Source organism: Pocillopora damicornis, chromosome 2, assembly GCF_964200805.1.
Source record: "Pocillopora damicornis chromosome 2, jaPocDami1.2, whole genome shotgun sequence".
NCBI lineage: Eukaryota > Metazoa > Cnidaria > Anthozoa > Scleractinia > Pocilloporidae > Pocillopora > Pocillopora damicornis.
Genome location: NC_142671.1, coordinates 23,019,562 through 23,039,306, shown reverse-complemented (window position 1 = coordinate 23,039,306; position 19,745 = coordinate 23,019,562). Strand labels below are relative to the sequence as shown.

At 38.9% G+C, this 19,745-nt stretch overlaps 2 protein-coding genes across 7 annotated transcripts in view; one reads left to right on the top strand and one right to left on the bottom strand.

The window, feature by feature from the left end:
- Nucleotides 1-3,108: 3,108 nt before the first annotated feature.
- Nucleotides 3,109-19,569, bottom strand: LOC113677596 (histamine H2 receptor). 6 transcript variants are annotated; one of them, XM_089196457.1, is made up of 5 exons: nt 19,334-19,569; nt 18,806-18,957; nt 6,726-6,976; nt 5,413-5,523; nt 3,109-4,330 (listed from the first exon to the last, which is right to left on the bottom strand). In XM_089196457.1, the coding sequence occupies exons 3-5, from the start codon at nt 6,941-6,943 to the stop codon at nt 3,565-3,567; spliced, it is 1,095 nt and encodes a 364-aa protein (XP_089052583.1). In that variant the 5' UTR covers nt 6,944-6,976; nt 18,806-18,957; nt 19,334-19,569; the 3' UTR covers nt 3,109-3,564. The 6 variants fall into 6 exon arrangements, with proteins under 6 accessions (XP_089052583.1, XP_027050225.2, XP_027050226.2 ...); XM_027194424.2 differs by lacking the exons at nt 18,806-18,957; nt 19,334-19,569 and adding exons at nt 13,817-13,916; nt 17,153-17,371; XM_027194425.2 differs by lacking the exons at nt 18,806-18,957; nt 19,334-19,569 and adding an exon at nt 17,153-17,442.
- LOC113677588 (dedicator of cytokinesis protein 1) overlaps nt 5,431-19,745 on the top strand; it is a 55,543-nt gene continuing 41,228 nt past the window's right edge. Inside the window, exons 1-2 of the mRNA XM_027194408.2 lie at nt 5,431-5,546; nt 12,293-12,348. The gene's annotated coding sequence lies outside the window, so the exon portion shown is untranslated. The remainder of the gene's footprint in view (nt 5,547-12,292; nt 12,349-19,745) is intronic.

The following is a 19,745-nucleotide window of genomic DNA, read 5'->3' as shown; positions in this document are numbered from 1 at the left end:
ACAATGTTAAGAAAAGGCAAACTGTTGGACTAGTTTTCACCTGATCTAGGATGACTGGAGTCTAGAAAATGAATTATTTAACCATTTTCTTCAATTATCTTCATCAGTCCTCTCTCCGCACAAGAGCAGCAGGGATCATCAGACGACCCCGCAGATGCTTGGTTCAATGCTGCAGGGATCCTCCTGTCCCTCAAACACGCGGCCGCTGAGAGGAGTGCTAGGATGGAGAACCCAACAGATACCCCGCAATGGACCCCTTCTGTGGGCGACCCTTCGATTTCGCAATCACAGGTTTGAAATTTCAACACTAACCAGGCCCCAAATCTTCTAAAATTTGTCATCTTCAGATTGGTGCTCGGATCGCATTCGTTACCAGCGCCCTGCGAGAAGAGCTGGGAAGACTGGGTCGAGTACACCATTGAAGTACAATTGATAAACCTTCCTTAGCTCGATTACCAGCCGCTTCTATCTTTTTAATTTTTTTTTTTTTTCAACTGTGATTTGAAACTGAAAAACAATAGCTTTATAAATAACGTTTATCCCTATACGTTTTCGGAAAGCCTCGACTTCATGTGCTGGTCCTAAGTTTTCCTGAACTCGAATCCAAATGGGTCCTAGTCTCCCGCTGCAAAGGTTTATATTGCAACTACCTTCACTTTTTTTACCATGTATCTGACATGACATTGTGAGAGAGATTGATTTGTGTCAAGCCACTTAAGATTTTATTCACAAAATATCGTTTAACCTATCAGTTTTGATTGTTTTCTTTTGGAGACCTCCTCAATTTCAATGGATGGATTTGCTTCTGCAAGTGTGGACACAGCAGTTTTCTTGTCAGCTGCTGTACACAACCCATGTGGCGCAGAGTGTGCTCAGGATTTCTATTCAGGATCCATTTTTCAAGAGGAGACAGTCCTGTCTGACAGAGAAAGCTCAGACGTGCCTGGGTCCAAGGCAAATAAATGCCGTCTATGCGACAAGGTATATGCCCGGCCTTCCACCCTACGCACGCATATGCGGACCCACTCAGGAGAGAAGCCCTACCAGTGCCACATTTGCATGAAGTCTTTCTCACAGGATGCAAATCTAACTGCGCATTTGCGAATCCACTCGGGGGAGAAGCCTTTCAAATGCTTGGTGTGCGATCGAAGGTAATATAAGCAACTACTGAACTTGTGACTTGGTTAAGGTAGTCTGGGACTTTGAAGTGACTACATCTAATCTACTTTGTGTTTTTCGACTGCTTATTGAGAGAACGACTTTGAAGTGACCACATCCAATCTACTTTGTGTTTTTTGACTGCTTATTGACAGAAAGCCTACAATAGACCTTCATGATTTGTTGTGCTACTCTTTCCTGGATTTCAGCCATAGATTCTTAATTTATTTTTAGTCCCGAGGATTCTATATTAGCATATTCTCTGACCTGCGAGCAAACCCATCATTATTAGCGAGCGCGTTGCTTCGCAGGAAAGTATAATGCCTTGAGCAACGTGAGCCGACGCGAAGGCTGCAAGGGGTCTAGTACTGATAATTATTAGAGCCAGACCCCCAGCAAACCTCTCCCTGACTCCTCTCAAATCTTCCCGCGGGCGGATAAACGTGTGTCCTGCTGCTCTCAGGCTACATTCTCCTTCCTTTTACCCAGGTTTATTACATCTTGACCTCTAGAAAACTACTTTGTGTAACATCCTTGTAAAAGCTCAAGGGGGAAATCATGTTACTGATTTGCGATATAACCATATTTTTTGTAGGTTTGCCCAGTCCTCCTCTGTCACCACACACATGCGCACTCATACTGGTGAGCGCCCTTATCGATGCAAAATGTGTTCTCGGGGATTTGCCGACAGCTCCACTCTGACCAAACACCTGCGAACTCACACAGGAGAGAAACCATACAAATGTAAGATTTGTCAACTTAAGTTTTCCCAATCAGGAAATTTGAATCGACACATGCGTGTACACGAACACGGCATGTACGCAAGCAAGCTTCTTCCAAGCCGAGCTAATACGTCCGCAAATCCAATATTGCTTCCATCATGTATAATTTTAATGAAATAGCATGTCTCCCACTAATTGTTTTCCTGGGAATCGCTATTTAAGATACCTTTTAGAATCATAATTTTGCGCTCAATTTTGAGTGAACGAGAAGAATTAACTGAATACAATTTTTTCCTATGAATTGTTTGTAGAATTTGTTTGTTTAAAGACGCCGGCCCTTTCGAATGTCTCATGTCTGTCCAATTAGTTTATTTGTCAAATTAGGAAAAGTCCTTCCTTCTCTTTTCCTTATTCCTCCCCCCTCCCTCCCCTTCTTCGTTTTTCTCTCCCCCCCCCCTTAATTTTTCGCTTACCCCACAAATTGACTGTCTGAAAGAGGCTTAGCTGCTCTGAGAAAGTTCTATGGTTTTTACTTCCGCTGTTGTAATTTTGTAAATGAATCAAATACTAGCTTAGAAGGAGTAATGATTTATCATGTTGTGCCAGGTCCTTTGCATGGATTCATGAATGAGTTGAACCTAAACGAGTTGAACTTAATACGCGTGTTGTATATGTTGTAGATGCTGGCTCGGTGACTTTATTTAGAAACAAACTTCATACCTCTTGTACGAATGTTGAATAAACTACAACGAAAGAAAATTTGCTCTTATATAACTGATTAGACTTATGTGACAAACATTTGTGAACCAAAAAGTATTTATTTATTTTAAGCAGGGAAATTTGTTGTTTGGTTTCATGTTCTTAGAGGGCTGTTCAGTTTTTTTTGTTGATCGCGATTCGAATTTGCTGAATAAAGTGTTGTGTTATGTGATATCAAACAGAGTTTGATTTCATAATTTAAGCTCGAGGAAATGTTAATTTAAAGATTTTAATATCTCCAAAAGGACTTTTTGCGCACGACAAGTGTTACAGAATTTCAAGAACAACAGTGCAGCTCCCACGTTGGAGAAACATCTATGAAAGAAAAATTTTCTGCGATAAACTTTGTCTAACGGATCGCATTACAATTCCAATTTGTCACTACTAATTGGAACGAGCGTTCAAAATTCCGCACACACAGAACCAAAGTAAACTCCGGAAATATACCAAGACATAAGAAACGTCATGATTTCTTTTTTATAAACGTTATTTAATTTGTCTTCTTTATTTCTGGAGAGTCATACCCTCTCAGTTACTCTTATGGTAGCTTATGGTTTACGATGATAAAACTTAATCACATTCTGAACAATTGAATGAAAGGTGTCCAAAAGGTTTCTCTGTTCAATTCAGCCCCGCTTCATCAGTAACTTGGTAATGTTTTTGTTGGCGCTGCTAGATCTATCGTCTATCTTTCGCAAAACAAAATCTCAGAAAGTTTCCCTTGGTTTTTCACTATCCTTTGTCTTCATAGTCGGGGTCTTTCTATCTACGCTACTAAGCACAAAGCACTGTTAAGACTTTTTGCAAGCGGACATAATTATCACGTACAGTTCTTTTTTTAACTGTACTATGTACAACTACTTTGTAGCAATAACAGCCTAGGAGGTGTTACGACTGCATGTGTCCTCTTTTCCCGTGAGAAACGTTAGGAACGAAAACGCTGAGCTGTGTCACAACTAGGCTGCATGTGTTGTGACGAAGATAAGTTGTCAAAGGCTAAAGTTGTCCCTTGAACTTTAGTAGGCGTCGTTGAACTCCGAAGGCGCGAACTAGAAAGCATGGCTTCTTCGGTATAGGTCGGATAACGCGATCGACTCTCGCCAAAATCTACATCGATGGGACCGCCGAGCCGACAGCAACCCCACCCACTGGATAGCTTTTCTTGGGGGTTAAACACGTATTTTCCATTTCTGTAGTTACAACGGAAAATCAGCTTGTGAAAGGTGAAACGAAACTCACGGTTCCTGATAGTATAGATGATAGGGTTAATGCAGGCGCTCGCGTACTGAAGCCATTTAATTACCTTAATAGCAACATTATAATCACATGTCTTGTGGCCACAATAATAGGTTACTATGTTGATGATGAAAAATGGCCCCCAGCAGAGAATGAATGCACCAATCACGATCGAAAGAGTTCGCGCCAGTTTGATCTCGATCAACACGGACCCAGTCCATTTTGCACGATACCGAACCACGCGGTAAATGTTTCCGTATGAAAACAAGATTAACAACAGCGGAATAAAGAAGCTCAGAGTCACAACAAACATGGCATAATTGAATTTTTGGTATGCAAGTCGAAGCAAGGCAACGAAAAGTGAAAAGATCCATACACCGAGGATTGTCCAGCCAGCGAGTTTTGTGCTCTTCATGCGATGTTTGTAAACTGTCGGATAAACCACAGCCGCAAATCTGCACAAAGTAAAGGAAAAAGTGATCAAGCGGGTGTAGAAAAACTTGCATAGTACGCGCACCTTGTCGCAATTTGCCCTGGGAAACGTATCATACGCAACTTGAGTGCGCGCGTTTTATGGGTTTTGTGCAGCTAAAATAGCAAGTAAAGTACGCATCCCAGAGACAAACTTCAAAATGTCTTGTAGCCTGTGAAATTTTTATCAAATTGTTTTAAACATGCTAAAAGAAAGAAAATGTGTTTTAAAAAAAAGGGCGGGAAATAGGAAATTGTTTTACATACTTAGTAACGGCATGAATAAGAAATCATATGTTTTCTAGAGTGTACTTCTCTAACTATCTTCAGCGGTTGCCAGACCGTAACATTTAACGTCAGATTAAGCCAAAGGCTCTCTTACTCTGGGAGGGCCAGAAACGAAAACAGTATAGGACACAAGAAACTACGAGAAACAATTGGTGAGCTGGCAGCATGCGCGGAGAAAATTCGGAAGGAGACGAGATAGATAAAATCAAAAAGAAAGCTTTGCTTTTTCTGTCTTTTCGGTTTCTACTTCTTTTCCGCAGGGTCATTGTGCGGGGGACTCAAGTAGCAACAAGACGTATACAATAACATGGAAAAATTTCCAACTAAGTTTCGAAATTGATCTGGCATTTGGTTTTGATCAGTCGAAAATTTCTCACCACCTTCTCAACCGATCAGATGCAAATCAAAATCAATAGTGACTTGGTCACTTGCGTTTACCCGCGCTTACTTCGAGTTCTGATTAGCTCCTAGTGATATTTTCTCTATTATGACTAGCCGATATGATTAATCAATCGCGAAGCTCTTTTATGAAGTTTAAGGAACTACGAAAGGAAATTTAGAGTCGCTTTATACGCCAGGTAAATTTTGCTTTCAACATAAGCAAAGCCGCCACCAAAGATCAGTTTTGGTAAGAGAGAAAAATAGCAAGTCGGGAAAAATCAACCTAAGAGGAATAGGGAAAGGTGTTAATGGAGAATATTGACTAGGACTGATAATGACAAACCAGGAATCAACTTCATTTCTATGCCCTGATCCAACTCATTACAGCTTTTCTAACCTGTCAATGCTTATGGCAGTCATGTTCCAGATCGAGGCTGTACCACACAAGATGTCGAATATGATAAAAGCTTCGTAAAAACCGTTGTCAACCTCACTTTTACAATGGGTTCTGAAATGTAGAACAACAGAATGGTGAGTATTCCACGATCAAAAACTCTTTCTGCAAAGAGTACTGCATCGAATTTGCTAGTTTCTTTAGCTCAAAGACAAATCTTTCCCCTTTCGAATTTAGAACGTTTTCGTCTCATATTTTTACTGTGAAAGAACTTATTTAAAATAACATCGATCGTTTTAAAAAACTCTGACGGAACATATTCCTTATCGTCGAACGCCAAAAGTCAAAAACACTGTTGACGTTTACCCAAGAATTCTTGGCTTGCATGAGTCATTTTTGTAAGTCACATCACATGCATAAAATCTCCAACGACAAAATTCTGTTTCTTTAATTTGCCTTTTGACCGTGGCTGTTTCGAGAAATTTCTCAAGTGCGGAAATTCCAAAAAACGATGAGTGATGGCAGGAAGTACAAAAAAAAAAAAAAAACGCACTTGACCGAAAAACCCACTTGGAAATCAAATCATGTAAACAAAACAAAGCCTATGAAGCAGCGGAAATTGTTGTTACAAAAATGTCCTTTCCTTCGGTATACACTTACATTGAGCAGGGGCATCTGAATAATGTGGACTCAAAATTATAACTAGTTTAGATGTTGTCTGCCTCAAATGCTTGCCCTTTTATAATAGATAGATAACTGATTATACGACTCGCGAAGAAAGTTTATTTACTGTAGTTTAATTTATTCGTGTTCGCCTGAAAAGAAAATGCCTCAGGTGTGAAACTCTGTCGCTTGTATTGAATAAATTACGAAGATTTCCAACAAGCTCGAAAAAGACAGGGAAAAAAAATTAACATAACAAACCCTAAACAAATCCAAAGATTGTAGTATCGAGCACGGTGAATGATAACGTGACGACATATTATTATTTTTGAATACAGCCTGTATCCATTGTGTTCTTTTGCGCTAATAGAGCGCGGTGGCCGTCGTTTACAAAGATAATCTTCGTTTCATTTCAAACAGCTTTCTCCTTGAATTGCTTTATTTCTCCTGTTTCAGAGATTTTCTCTTTGAGAGAAAGAACATTTTCTATTTTTGGAACTACACACCTCGTTACTTCGCCAAGTCACGTCCCAAAGGCGCATCAAAATAGTTGAAATCGATCAAAAGAGCGAAGGTCTACTTAATTTTCACTTAAGATAATTGTATTGCCTCCACAGGCACATATACAGATACGACGTTGTCTTATTACTTACTTCTTCATTATGTACATCCAAAGCGGGATATTAAAGCTCCCGACCAAAATATCCGACACAGCCAGTGAAACGACATAATAGTTAGTGAGAATCCTGAGGCGTTTGTTGGTTGCGAATGCCGCGCACACAAGTCCGTTCCCGAATATGGCGAGGATAGCAATTAAAAAAAAGAATATTAGGGATGTCCAAAGTGATCCGTCCAGTGTACAATCAGCCATGGCCCTCGATTTGTTCGTAGTATGAATGTGTATCTAGGTGGTAAAGAACATAGGCAAAGTTAATCCGAACAAAATGTACAAGCCTCGTTAATGAATCCATTCTTTGACCCGACAAGTTGTCACATTTACTGACTGGAACTCACATCAGGCGCTCGCGAAGAGTAGAAAGTCTGATTATCCCCTAAGTTTTGCGCCATAAGTTTGTGATCTGCTTTAGTTCCGCGAAACGCAAATCAAATATCGACAAATATCTCGCGAGCCTGGTAGTTCATGCATCACCTTATCTTCGCAAAAATCACTCAACGCGCTGTCAAGTTTTGATGAGTCTAAAGAAGTGAGAGTGTTTACCCTCATTCAACGATCAGGGAAGAAAATGAATTCAAAGTTCTGGAGAGAGGCGGAGAAAAAATTATCCCGACGAAATGATCACGGGGGGCTGAAATAATAAAAAAATAAGTTCCCTGGCTCTCTAAGAAAATGGATTCAAATCGAGGACAATTAACACTTTGCCTGAACCTCGTCAAGAAACAGCTGTATTATGCCCACGTATGTGATTTTTTTTAAATAACTGCTTTGACTAATATCTGTTCGACATGGCTCTATTTGGCAAATGCGGACTTGTTAATTTTCAAGCTATTCAAACAGGAAATTACAAGGGAGCGGGCTTTCAAACCGCGGCGACGGAAAGTCAATTAAATCAACAGACAGAAAGGGTCAACTCATAGATGCTTTTTTCAAATCAGTTGTAACGAAACTACATGACGCTCACTCTTTAGACACTAACGTAAACCTTAGAGCAATTTTCTACTTAGTAAGAATATTTGATCATCAGCATGAATTTTTGAACAAGGTATTTTTGAATAAATGCTTAAGTATTTAGTCTAAGGGTATAACTGTCACGCATAGCAGATTCTGAGAACAATGAGATTGAACTGGAGCAAATTTCTTTGTATTCGCCCCTCTTCAATTGATATTTCGGAATTTAAAACTAAGGTAAACTTTCGCGTCCGCAAATTCAAAGCGGCAAGGGGGTATATTGAACAGGCAGAGCTCGCAGCTTTATTTGATTCCCGTCGAAAGCATTACTATTGTAACAGTAATGGAAAAAACGCGTATGAACAGTGCAATACATTTTCATTGTTGTCTCTGCAGCCACGTTTAATCTTTGTCGTAAAGTACTGACATTTTAATTCAACCCCTTCAATACGTCACAGAGTGACCCCAAACAGTCGGCTCTGATGAAACATGAAAACAACTGCTCACACGTCATTTGTCCTTCAAATGCAAAGTTTAAGACAAAGCACCCACGCGAAAGTGAGTCATTCTTTAGTTTCAAACTTGCATGAATTGACAGCTGAGCCGCGATTTTAATATTCCGACAATTCCTACGTGCTCGGGAATAATTGCGGAGGCAAATTGTAGAAGCTACCTTGTATAAATAGTTATTGATGGTTGAAGGAAAGGAAAACAAAGATATGTCAAGCACGATCAATGGAAGAACAACACAAACTAATTTCAACAACTTATCTCTCTGTTTTAATTTACATTTCGCTCGATGCATCCAGGTAGGAAATATTTCGACGGTCACAAAACGAAACAAAACCAAAAAAAAACTTTCGATCCTGGTTTCTTGTGTAGTTTCGATGGAAACGGAAGTTTCTTTTCATGCTTCCTCGTGTGCTGACTGATAGACCCTTTGGCAAATGACGAAAATTAATCAAAACTGCGAACTAAGAAACTACACGAGAATTATAGACCTCGGCTTTATCGGGTAATCCGCAAACTTTCGTTTTGCCCAGAGATTTTTCAGCTGAGAAAAGGTAATTTTAATCGTAGATAGATTACGAGACAATTTATTGATTGGACTCTTACATAACCCCGCCCTCAGTCAAACAAAATACCTCATCAAATTTTTAAATGTGCGCAGTCTAAGACCGTCCCTTCTCCGACTATGAGGGAAGAAACTTCAAATTTTCAGAATCGTTACGTAGATTACCAGCAGTCCCATTTTAACCGTAAAGTCCGTCGTGTAACTCAGTAGAAATCCGCCCGGCAAATGTAAAACTGGCCCTGAACTAATTCCGTATGATTCGCGCGACGAACACACTGGGAAAGGGAACTGACCGTATTCTAAGGGTCACCTTTTGGACCATGAACTGTTCTCATAGTGATTACAGTAATAATTTCATTTCCCTTCGAAGAATCTTTTATTTTGATCACTGTTTTAAAGAAAGTTCTATTTCACCAAAAACTAACAAACTACTCGAAATGATTAAACTGTGCTAATTGTCTCACACGCTGTTGAAATTCTTCTTGTACACAAAAGGGCAGGAAAATTGTTATTTACGACACAGTTTTCGCCCTAAGGCTATATCTTGCCGAAATGAATACCCATTAGAAATGTGTTTACGCTTGTAATTTCTGTTATTACACTTTAAAGGAATAAACATAGGAACAAACATTGAGTTCAAAATAAAAACATAATCCTGCATAATGTTGCTGTGATCACGAAAGCCGAGAACATGACATAAGCGTCAGTGTATCCAAATCTTGGTCCACTATCAGTAAGCTGCAGTGACGATATTCAAAAGCGAAATTAGTAGCCATACTTCAAAATCAAGTATTAAACGCAGTGAAACGCCTTTTCATTAACGATAACTCCCTTGGATGTAGGAGACATGCGCGTGTTTGCTTTGTTTGACGTGATCCTCAGCAACCGATATGTTCTGTCCTTATTTTATGTTTTAAGATTAACAAGTGGGTTTTGTGCTTGCTCACAGTCTTTTTCCTAGTTCGTTTATTCTTTTCTGTTCTTTTTAATGGTCCTCTTGCTGAAGCATTCATCCTCAGCAGCTTTGGTAAAATAGAATGTACTAGTTGCAGCTCATGAGAACCTGGTATGTGTATCTACTATTTAATGAGCACTTTACATCAATTTGGAAATCGATGAAAAATATTGTAAAAAAAAGTAGAACTTCGGATTAAGGGGAGGGAGTTGTACTTACCCACACTCCCTTTCGACACTTTTATGAGCCCTTCTTGATGAAGAATTTTAGAGATTTCTTTTCATGAACTCAAAGCTGAGAGTAGAATCTACAGAAAGTGTTTCTACTCTTGTCTACTCAAAATGAGAAAATGTGTTACTGGGAAAGGCTTTCCCTCTATCATCACTGTTACAACTAAAAAACCTGCCTTCTGAAGAATGCTTTTAATAAAATGGCGCGTGTTTTTAAAGATTGCTTTTTAACAGTTCTCAGAGAACAACAAGGCACTGAGTTGGCCATCTTCCCATTAAACGTATCAGTACAACAGGTATATACAAGGGAAATGTTAGATAATACATACATATATACCCACCGAATCCAAACAAGACGTATTCTCTGAGTGAATTATAACATGAAGTGAGATTTCCACCTGCCTGTAAAGTGCGCTATGGTAGGTAACGACTTTCGTTGGAAAAATTCGTGAACTGATAACTCAGTAACGATAACCAGTTCTGGGACTATCGATTTCGACCTTCCGACACCGCCTCCGAAAGTTGAGAACTCAAGTGTAATCTTATGGTACATCTACAATGAATGCTGTAGATGTTTGTGTGAAGAAATATATTATTTAATTCAGTCAGATTAAAACGATTTTGCGCTGCCACTCAGTCTACGTGTTTCGACATGGTGAATTGTTTGTTTTCTTTAATCTAATCCGATTGGATCTTAGACATCTTAAGGGAAATGAGAGAGAGAGATAAAATTTTATTTGAAAACAAAATACGGTGAAAGTGATTCGCATTGATGACTACGCAATTCCTGAAGGCGAACAATGTTTACTCAATTCATCAGTAGGAAATAATGAATGAACTTCGACTCTTCTTTAATTTTCTGGTGCGGAAATTATACGACGTTCAACACCTCGAAGGCGATGAATTTTCAGTTTTCTTCAAAACTTTTAGCATTTTAAAAGAAATTCGATTTGTCAGTGATTGTTATTCCATTATCCTATGTTTTCTTCCGGTCTCGGATAATTGTTTCTGATAAACGAATGAGTATTCATTCCAAGATTTATGCATAATATATCACCACACAGCATTACACAAACAAAAATTTGATTTGAATTTATGAAGGTAATTTGTAAATCTGCAGGCAGTAGGGAGATCGCCAAATTTCATTCAATCATTCGTCCATTCATCCATTTATTTCTTTATTTTCAAGCTAGGATCATAAAAGTACACGAAAAAGTGAAAGATTCTTACAGAAACATATTTTAAAACTGTTACAACTCATGTTATTACCGGCACTGTCGGGGGCTTTGAAGGGGCTCAAAGACCTCAAGGATTTTCATACCCTAATGATATGGACTAGACAGCGACCAAGCTCTCATTATTGACGCAGCCGGGTTCGCGTGTTTTTTTTTTTCGCTCGCGACTAAGTGTATGATGCTTTGAGTAAAGGGAGCTGGCGAGAAACCACTTACAGACCTCTCGCCTGCTCGATTTTCTCGAGGTGTCAAACTTATTTGGTCGAAGAAACGCTCGCACTGCAGCGCTGATGATAAGAACCGGCTAAAGGCTAAATATTGATAGGAGAACATGATATTAAACTTAGATTCCTGGTTTAGAACATCTGTCTCGTCATGGAGCGATGATGCAGTCTCGCTCTATTTTCATTTGGGTTCCATTTTATGAATCTTTGGCTGGGATTAGCCCCTGTCAGATTGTATTTTGATTTTGGAGACGGCTAGAAACTTTCAGCTTTTTGGAATTTTGGGGCTACTTCGGGAAGTGTTTGTGGAAACGGAAAAACAGACTTAACCGTAGCTTAGAGTCTAATAACATTTCAATTCATCGATGATGAATTAAACAAACTGATCGCATGATTTGTGGTTGATTTCAACTTCCGATTTATTTGGCTTTTTATTTTGGTATTACTCCAAGGAATTTAGTCTGCGGCTTCTAAGGTTTTCCTTCCCTCTTAAAGTGACCTATTGTTTTCAATCAAATTCCTTTGGACCTTTCTCTTCTAATACTCCATAGGGTTAATAGGCTTATGTAACCGTCTATACCCTAATGTTGATGTGCATATTTCTACATCCCGTTCTCTGTAAATTTGCAAGGGTAACGACAAGGAGAATTTTTCTAAACTGCAATCACTGGGATATATATAGGTAGTCTACCCCGGTAAATAAAAAGCCCCGACCAGCGCGATTGATAATGGAAGAGTGCTAAGCGGTTTAAAAAGTCCTATTTTGTAGGACTTCGCCAGCTCGAACTTCCTGCCAACTTAATCTATCAGCAGTTTCCCTAGATGTGCATTTTCATAGTTATTTATCGATCATCTTCTAACTTTAACCCCACAGTATTTCGAAGTAGACTTTGTTTCCCTCGACCGAGGGTTAACACCAAGAAATTAAAGGTATGGAAAAGCACTTAGTTTAGATAATAGTTTAGTAACAATATTATAGTGCGCAATTTTAACATGTTAATATGATCAAGTGCCCATTACATAAAGATATCATCAATCATTATAGATGACGCTTTCAATTTAATTCAATAATTTTCGTTTCGAATGTTTAAAATCTTGTTGTCACATTCAGGCAAAGTATTTTCTTTTAAAAATCTGCTCACCTCATCAGTAGCGGAAACACGTCACGGAGGCGGTTTAATTTTAATCCAGCTGACCCACGAAGTGATAGCTAGTGACACGACATCAATGGCCTTGCATCGGCCTAAATGAATACTATTAGCTTATCTGTTATGAGATACATGCGGTGAATAGATGGAAACGAACTTTTACCGTAATTTTAAGAGACTTAGCAGACGTCTCAGCATTATTTAACATTTTTAACTTCCCGTGTTCAAATATTCTCCTTAGCTTCGCAGCCGTTCTATAGGATGTCACGCAACGCTTTCCCTAGAGAAACTCTTTATCTTTTTGTTTCTCTTTGGGGAAAGCGTCGCGTGACATCCCAAAGAATGGCTGCGAAGCAGACGGGTGTTCAGGTTATTTTCAAAATATAAAATCAACCCTTTTCTCCCATGGGTGACAAATACAGAATTTCTCCTTACATTATCAATACAATGCCGAGCAGACAGGTCATGAGAATAAAGAAAAATGTTAATTAGGGGGTAATTAGTTGATTTAATACCAAATTCTTCGAAGGAAAATGATAAGAATTGTATGACAGACAGTTTGGAGAATTACTAACGGTCGATAAGGATCACTGTGAACAGTGGTGTATCAGTTGGTTTATTTACCCGCAGAAATATCTTTGTAAATTTTTGAGGTCTGTTCCATTTATTCCATTTCACATTTTAATCAGAACAACTTTTGTCAGTTTTCCTGTTCTTGGAAGCGCAATTTCTTCATTGTCCCAAAATGTTCTACGATTCTCTTTCAAATTTGAATCGGTTTCTTTTGCTGAAAACGTGACCTTGCTAAATCATTAATGCAATCCATTTAATTATTTTTCCAATTCATCTCATAATGTTAATTAGTCACCTTAAACCGCCCCTGGCAAGTTTCCATTTCTTCAAAAGACTGAATGTATTTTGAGTCGACCTGACGCACATTTATGAAACAAATTTTATAGTTTTTTCCAACGACCTGATTACACATAATTGGAAATCGAAGTTGGGTTTATGAATAGATCAAGTCTTGACACATTTTTTCATTGTCTCTGGCTAAAACAAATTTGGAAAAAAAAATAAAAATAAGTCTCGAACTGGTGTATGAACGTATCATAGAAACCTTTACGTGTTCAGTAGCAAAATGCTCATGGATTCACTACCTCTACACATTAGAATATTACGGTTTCTGAGCGACTATTTATGAATAAACCGGTTTTTTGGCAACTCTATGAATTGCTATTAGATCCTCTTACCTGAAAATGACTCTATTTCATCGACTGCAGTGCTGGCGCAAACCTACTGTTTTCAGAGAACCATCGGTGTTGAGAAGTAAAGAGGAAAACCTCGTCTAAACTATAGTCGAAGCGGAAAGACGTTTCATTATAAGGTGCTTGGATGGCTGAAAGCTAATTAGCTTTATCTAAAAAATTAGGCGTGTTCTGTTTGGGTCAGCAGATCAGCTGAAAGTACGAAATTTTTCTGTCACATAGAAATTACGATATTGCCAGATGAAGATATCGTTTTTCTCCGTAAAAGAGCACTTTTTAAACGCAATGTATCTTTGCCTAAGATGTTGTGTTTTAACGATGTAACAATGTGAGACACCAATTCATTGGGTTGTCCACATGGCTAGATTCTTGGCAAAATCTTAACTTGAATTCCTGAAGCCACTTTTAATGACGTCAACAACTCCGTCTACAAAAAAATTGACCAAGAAATAGGAAATCTGCAAATTAAGGAAAGCGGCTAAAAGCCAATTTGCAACTTTATCTTTGTCAACGCCCACGTTTCAATAATTCAATATTTGGCTACTAATACAAGCTTTGAATAAAAACACTTTAAGTCATTTAAATGTTTATCCAAGTTTCAAGAGCAAATTTAATCACAATGCTGTATTCGAGTCACAACATTTCTGCTTTTGTTCATAAAACAAAAAGGGTGATTGAGAACTCGCATAGCGAGTATGACAAAAAAGAGAGGGTTTTCAGGCTAGTGTAAACAGCTTTGATACAGCAATTATTTTATAATCTTGTCTTTGGCTGCCAATAGAAAATAAACAGGAAAAAATTATCTCAGTTAGCCCGATAAATCCAGCTCTAATCACGAAAGGACTTGCAAGCATTTCTTATTTGGTGGGGTAAGAAATTGTGTGCACGGAGCGCGCGGTTCGGAATGGGAACAAGTGAATTTTGTAGTAGCTTTTTCCCAGTTCCATTGTTACAGGGGCTTGCTCAGGGAGACTCACTGAGACAGCAAAGATTTGGGATGCACCGGAAACATAGCAATCATAATGAAGTGGTGAAGCATCATGCTTTTATAAGTGGCGCCTGACGAAGACTACCAGAATTCAGTTGAAACTTCCGGATCTATATGCTAACGTGAAAAACCAAAACCTTTCCTGTGACATTGCTCACTAAGCCTTTCTTTGAGCCGTATAAAATGATATCCCGACCTTATATCATTCACCAAGCTCATCAGACGTTCTAGAGGGCTCAGTGTGGCGTGCATTTTAAAGCAAATAATTGTTGTTCTGCATGATGGCCAGCTTCACCGTTTAACTCCCACGAGTAACCAAAACAGAATTTCTCTTTACATATCGTTACAATTTATTGGTTGAAAGAGCGTGCTCTAAGAGAGTAGAGAGCATAGAGCTGAGCTAGAGCTGTCACGTCATCTGCCGAATTGTACGATGTCCGACCATTTCCGGGACTTCTCTCAAGCTTTTTTTTCGTTAATTGAAAGTGAAATTTCGGAACAGGCGAGCCGGCAAGTAGCGACAGAAGAACCAAACAAAGTTCTGTAAAAATGTCAGGCGCTGAAAATCCTCAAAGAGAAAAAGAAATAGACAGTCCGAGTTTTAAAGGTTTTCACGCTCAGTTTGACTGCAAGGTTACGTACGGTAATAAAAATCAAGCACAGCTAACGATGTTATAATATATAAAGTTTCGTGTTCAAAAACAAAGCAGGAGTTATGAAAAATATAACCAAACTGTTAACTGTTAAAATTCACACTAGCCATGACGGTGTCAGAGCGGCTGCGATCAGCGATCATGCTATGGTCCATCGCGGCTAGCTCATCATGGCGATCTCCGGTCATCACAGTGAAGCAAGCCTCAGAAACTAAATCGGCCGCCCTTCGAGTGAAAAAATAAGTGCTTGCTCTGATATCCTTTCCGATGCGTTGGGTTGATAGCCACATCAGTCACTGCAGCCAAATTTTTCCGGTGAATTCGGCTGTCGTTCAGTCATAAACACTCGCCTTAAACAATTTGTTTTCTACTTGTCAAGTGAAAAAACTTGCGTGTTTTTATGAGCCACAATTCGGCCGAATTTTACTGAACATTTCACTGTCAGATTTTCTATTAGAGACTAAAAACCTTCAAGCAACAGTGTTAAATTCGACCTGCCGAGCTATTTAAGCTTGTAAATTATTGCAGAATATGAACTTTGATGGTTTTTTTTAACTTTGATGGTTTGACATTTTTGACAGCTTCAGTCTTGTCCAGCCAATCAGTTTATTTATACCATTATAACAGGGATTCTTATTGGCTTATTGTAGCGTGCTTTATGAAAGTGTAATGCATGCTGACAACACTGTTGTTTAGTTTGGAAATGAAGTTTGTTTTGAAAATTGAAGGTAATGCTTGAGAAATTTAACGGATTCTCTATTAAAAAACAAATAGAGAAGCCTTGACTGTGCTCTGTTCTGTTGTAAAGTACTTAGGGAAGCAGCTAGAGCACTCAAGAAGTGGGGAGAAACACTCGACTACGCCTCGTGTTTCTCCCTACAATTCTTTCGTGCTCCAGCCGCCTCCTGCGTGCTATAATAAGCTCAGTTATGCACGTATTCTGATTGGTTCTCACTTATGATCTATTGGGGGACAGACGTATAGATGACGTCATCATTAAAACTTTTTAAAATTCTTTATTATATAGAGCAAATAGATTCCAAGTTGCCGTGCGTCTGTTCAGTAAGAGATCACAGAGGACGCCAAAATGTGGTTGATCTCTTACTGAACAGACGCACGGCAACTTGGAATCTATTTGTTAAACAGAGCACAGTCAAGGCTTCTCTGTTTGTTAAATCAAGCAGACAGTTGATGAGAGTTAAAGATAATACATATTGAGGGATTGTAAGACTTATAAGTTGATCTAATACCAAATTCTCTGAACTGGCAGACAGTAAGGAGAATTACTGATGACATCTTGAGAGTGCAAGTGGTAAGCGTGAAGCTTAAGAGATTCTTTCATTCAGAAATCATGACACCTTCCTTATGTACACAACAAGCACAAATTTTTATCATTTCGATTGCGTTTTGTCGACATTGTCAAACTGATTGTTAGTTCACTTCATTCCAGCCATGTCTTTCGAATTTTCTTGTATCGCGCTAATGGTCTCCGATTTTAATATCAGTGTGACATTAGTGCTGTTCCCAAATTTTAAGTTGCCTTTGGCCTTGTTAGCTGTGTTCCTTTTAGGTTGACTTTAGATGGCAAACTGTTGTATATGCCACGAATTACAGTCTTTTGGGCTCCCTTATCGCCATATAGAAGGTTTATATAAATTCAATTCAACTAAATTCACCTACCTTGTCCTTAGCACTGCGTTGAAAAGTTGATCTGTTGAACTGTTAGCGGAAAGCGTTTAGCTGAAATTCGAGACTGTTCTTGAAACACTGATAAAATTGCAGTTTTCTTTTGCATAAAATTCTGCCACTATTAGCAAACTTTATCTACAGCCAGATGGATCTTGTGTAATCTTTGCAGAGCGGCAAGACAGTCTTGCTAAGAGTTTTGGATTTACTTTTGTGAATAACTCAAGCCCATGGCGGAAGTCTCAGCCATTTGTTGAAACAGTGAAATACAACCTTCCTCAATTAAGCGTTTGGTTTGCAACGTGGGCGGGTAAGCAGGTTGTCAGCTGTATTTTTTCATTTTGAGCGAAACAACCGAAATTTTTTTAGCTCCCTGTAGGTTAATGCACTATAGAAAGACGATTATTTTTTAATTTATGAATTGGTTAATTTGGTAGTTGGCTTAAGGAAAAATCTCTGTGTGATACCTTTGGCTCTAAAATTGTTGAAATACAGTCTCCTTAAGAAAAACGTTTGCGGTTATTTGCAAAGAAGTGACAATTACAGACACAGTGTCAAACTGTACGGGAAATAATTAAAATCCTCGTCAAACTGTGTTGATGTTTCTGGCAAGAAGACTGATTGCGTTTGGAGCTGCGACGGACGCATCTCGCAGAAGAGAAATGAATTGTTTATTCTGTGCGATCTCTTGCTGTGCTTACTGTGAGTGCAGGTAGCCATAAAACGAATTTAAAAAGAAACGCCTTTTTAACACCTGTGGTCTAAAAACCTTAAATTGAATGAAAAAATTATTGAAAAAAACTTGTGTTGTCACCTCTGAAATGCTCTTTTGGAAAGTAAGGATATGATTCTTAGTAGGTAAAATTGTGCAAGGACGTTTTGTTTATAAACTTCTGGTAAGAAGCATGGAAGACTCGAATCCAATGAGGCGGCTGGTGGTATTTCGTGATTTAGTTTTGGAACAAATAAAAAAAACAAACCATTTTTCTACAACATTAAATTACTTAGCACTTAATCCTAGCCCTTGTGGCGCTCCGGCCCTAAAATGGTCATAAAAAAGATATTTAGAATCGCAGCTGCAAAAACAAACAGATCGCAAAAAACGTCTATACCTTTTCATGTTTAAAAACAAAACCTAAATTGGTCACCTGACTCAGTATTGACTCACTATATTGTACCCTGTTTACTTTTCAGTGAATGCCAATGGTAGTTAATGAGTTCTTTCATTCAGCCCCACGTGGTGGCTCAATGGCGTTCGAAAACAGAAAAGAAAAACTTAGGGTACTCAAAAATGGATGTCATAGTGGCTATTTAAGTCAAACCAACTCTCAATTGGCTTGCGGCTCAATACGAGTGGAGTTTGGACTGTCGTGTAGTATTTTGTCTTTTGCTCTGAGACACCAGAGCTAGTCGCCAAAAAAATCTAAAAATAATGAACTTTTCTAAGGGAGGGATCGAGTTTTCCTTACAAGTGACTCAAATCATCAGGACTCGGGAACAAATGAATGAGCTTTTTCCGTTACGGGACGCGCCTGTCTGCAGTTATCAAATCCGAGTGTTCGAACGATCCGACCATTATGATCTAATAAAATATTTTCAACGCAGTGACCTTAACACTGAGTCTCGGGTAAGTGAAACAAAACATACGTGCCAGTCCTGCTGAAGGCAGCGCTCACGTCGATCGGAGTAAATCGGCGCTGTTTGCTGTCTTGATGGAACACAGCAGATGGACACGGAAGTAAGCAAACTACATCTGCTCAGTCGCCATCATGGACTCCTTTTATTTCGCCAACGAGGGGCTAAATCACAAAACAAACAAGAAAAGAAAAAACTGTATCGTGCCAAATAAGTGTGAAACAACATGAGTTGAAGAGGAAACGGTAACAGGCACACTTTTGTAAACCAGTATTCTGTACGTGATGAGAATTTAATATCATGCTAGACAACGGACGCTTTTATTATTATTTCAAACTTCAAAAAGCCGACGTTTTGACTTTGTTTATATTTTCTGTTCTATCGTCCTCTATTAAGACTTACGCATGTTAGCAAGAGTTCCTTTCAAAATGCACTATGTAAGAATTTCGCTTAGGGACCTTATCGGTCATTATTTTCGCCGGTGGAGGAGGGATGGGGCGGAGAATTTTGCTTGTGTCACGGTAAAACTATAAAATTTACCTAATCTCCTCGTAAGGCTCTGTAATATTCTTACGATTCCTTTCTCTCAATGGCTGTCAATGGCAGTAAGTTTTCTACAGTTGACCCTTCATAATCTGTTGGCGATCACTGGTTCCCCTTCGTTTCCCCTGAAAACAACGTGATCGGGCCCCAAAATCCTCCACCTTGATGTTGGCAAGAATTCCGTTAAATTAAAATGCACTCGCTAATTGACCGACCACTGTTTATCTGTTTATCACTTAGGAGGAGAAAGAGGGGGAGGGGGGTGGGGGGTTTGGAGAGTTTTGGTCGTGTCACCATAACTTGTACTTTATCCTCCCAGAAGCCTCTGTAGTAGTAATGATCTCCCCTCATTGGCAGTTAATTTTCATAATCTGTTGGCGATCACTGGTTCCCCTTCGTTTCCCCTGAA

Coding starts and splice junctions, on each gene's coding strand:
- LOC113677596 (XM_027194422.2), bottom strand. CDS start 7,140: ATGGCGCAAAACTTAGGGGATAATCAGACTTTCTACTCTTCGCGAGCG. Junction 5,524..6,725: donor TGGATGTACATAATGAAGAA/GTAAGTAATAAG, acceptor TCTACATTTCAG/AACCCATTGTAAAAGTGAGG. Junction 4,331..5,412: donor ACTGCCATAAGCATTGACAG/GTTAGAAAAGCT, acceptor TACTTTGTGCAG/ATTTGCGGCTGTGGTTTATC.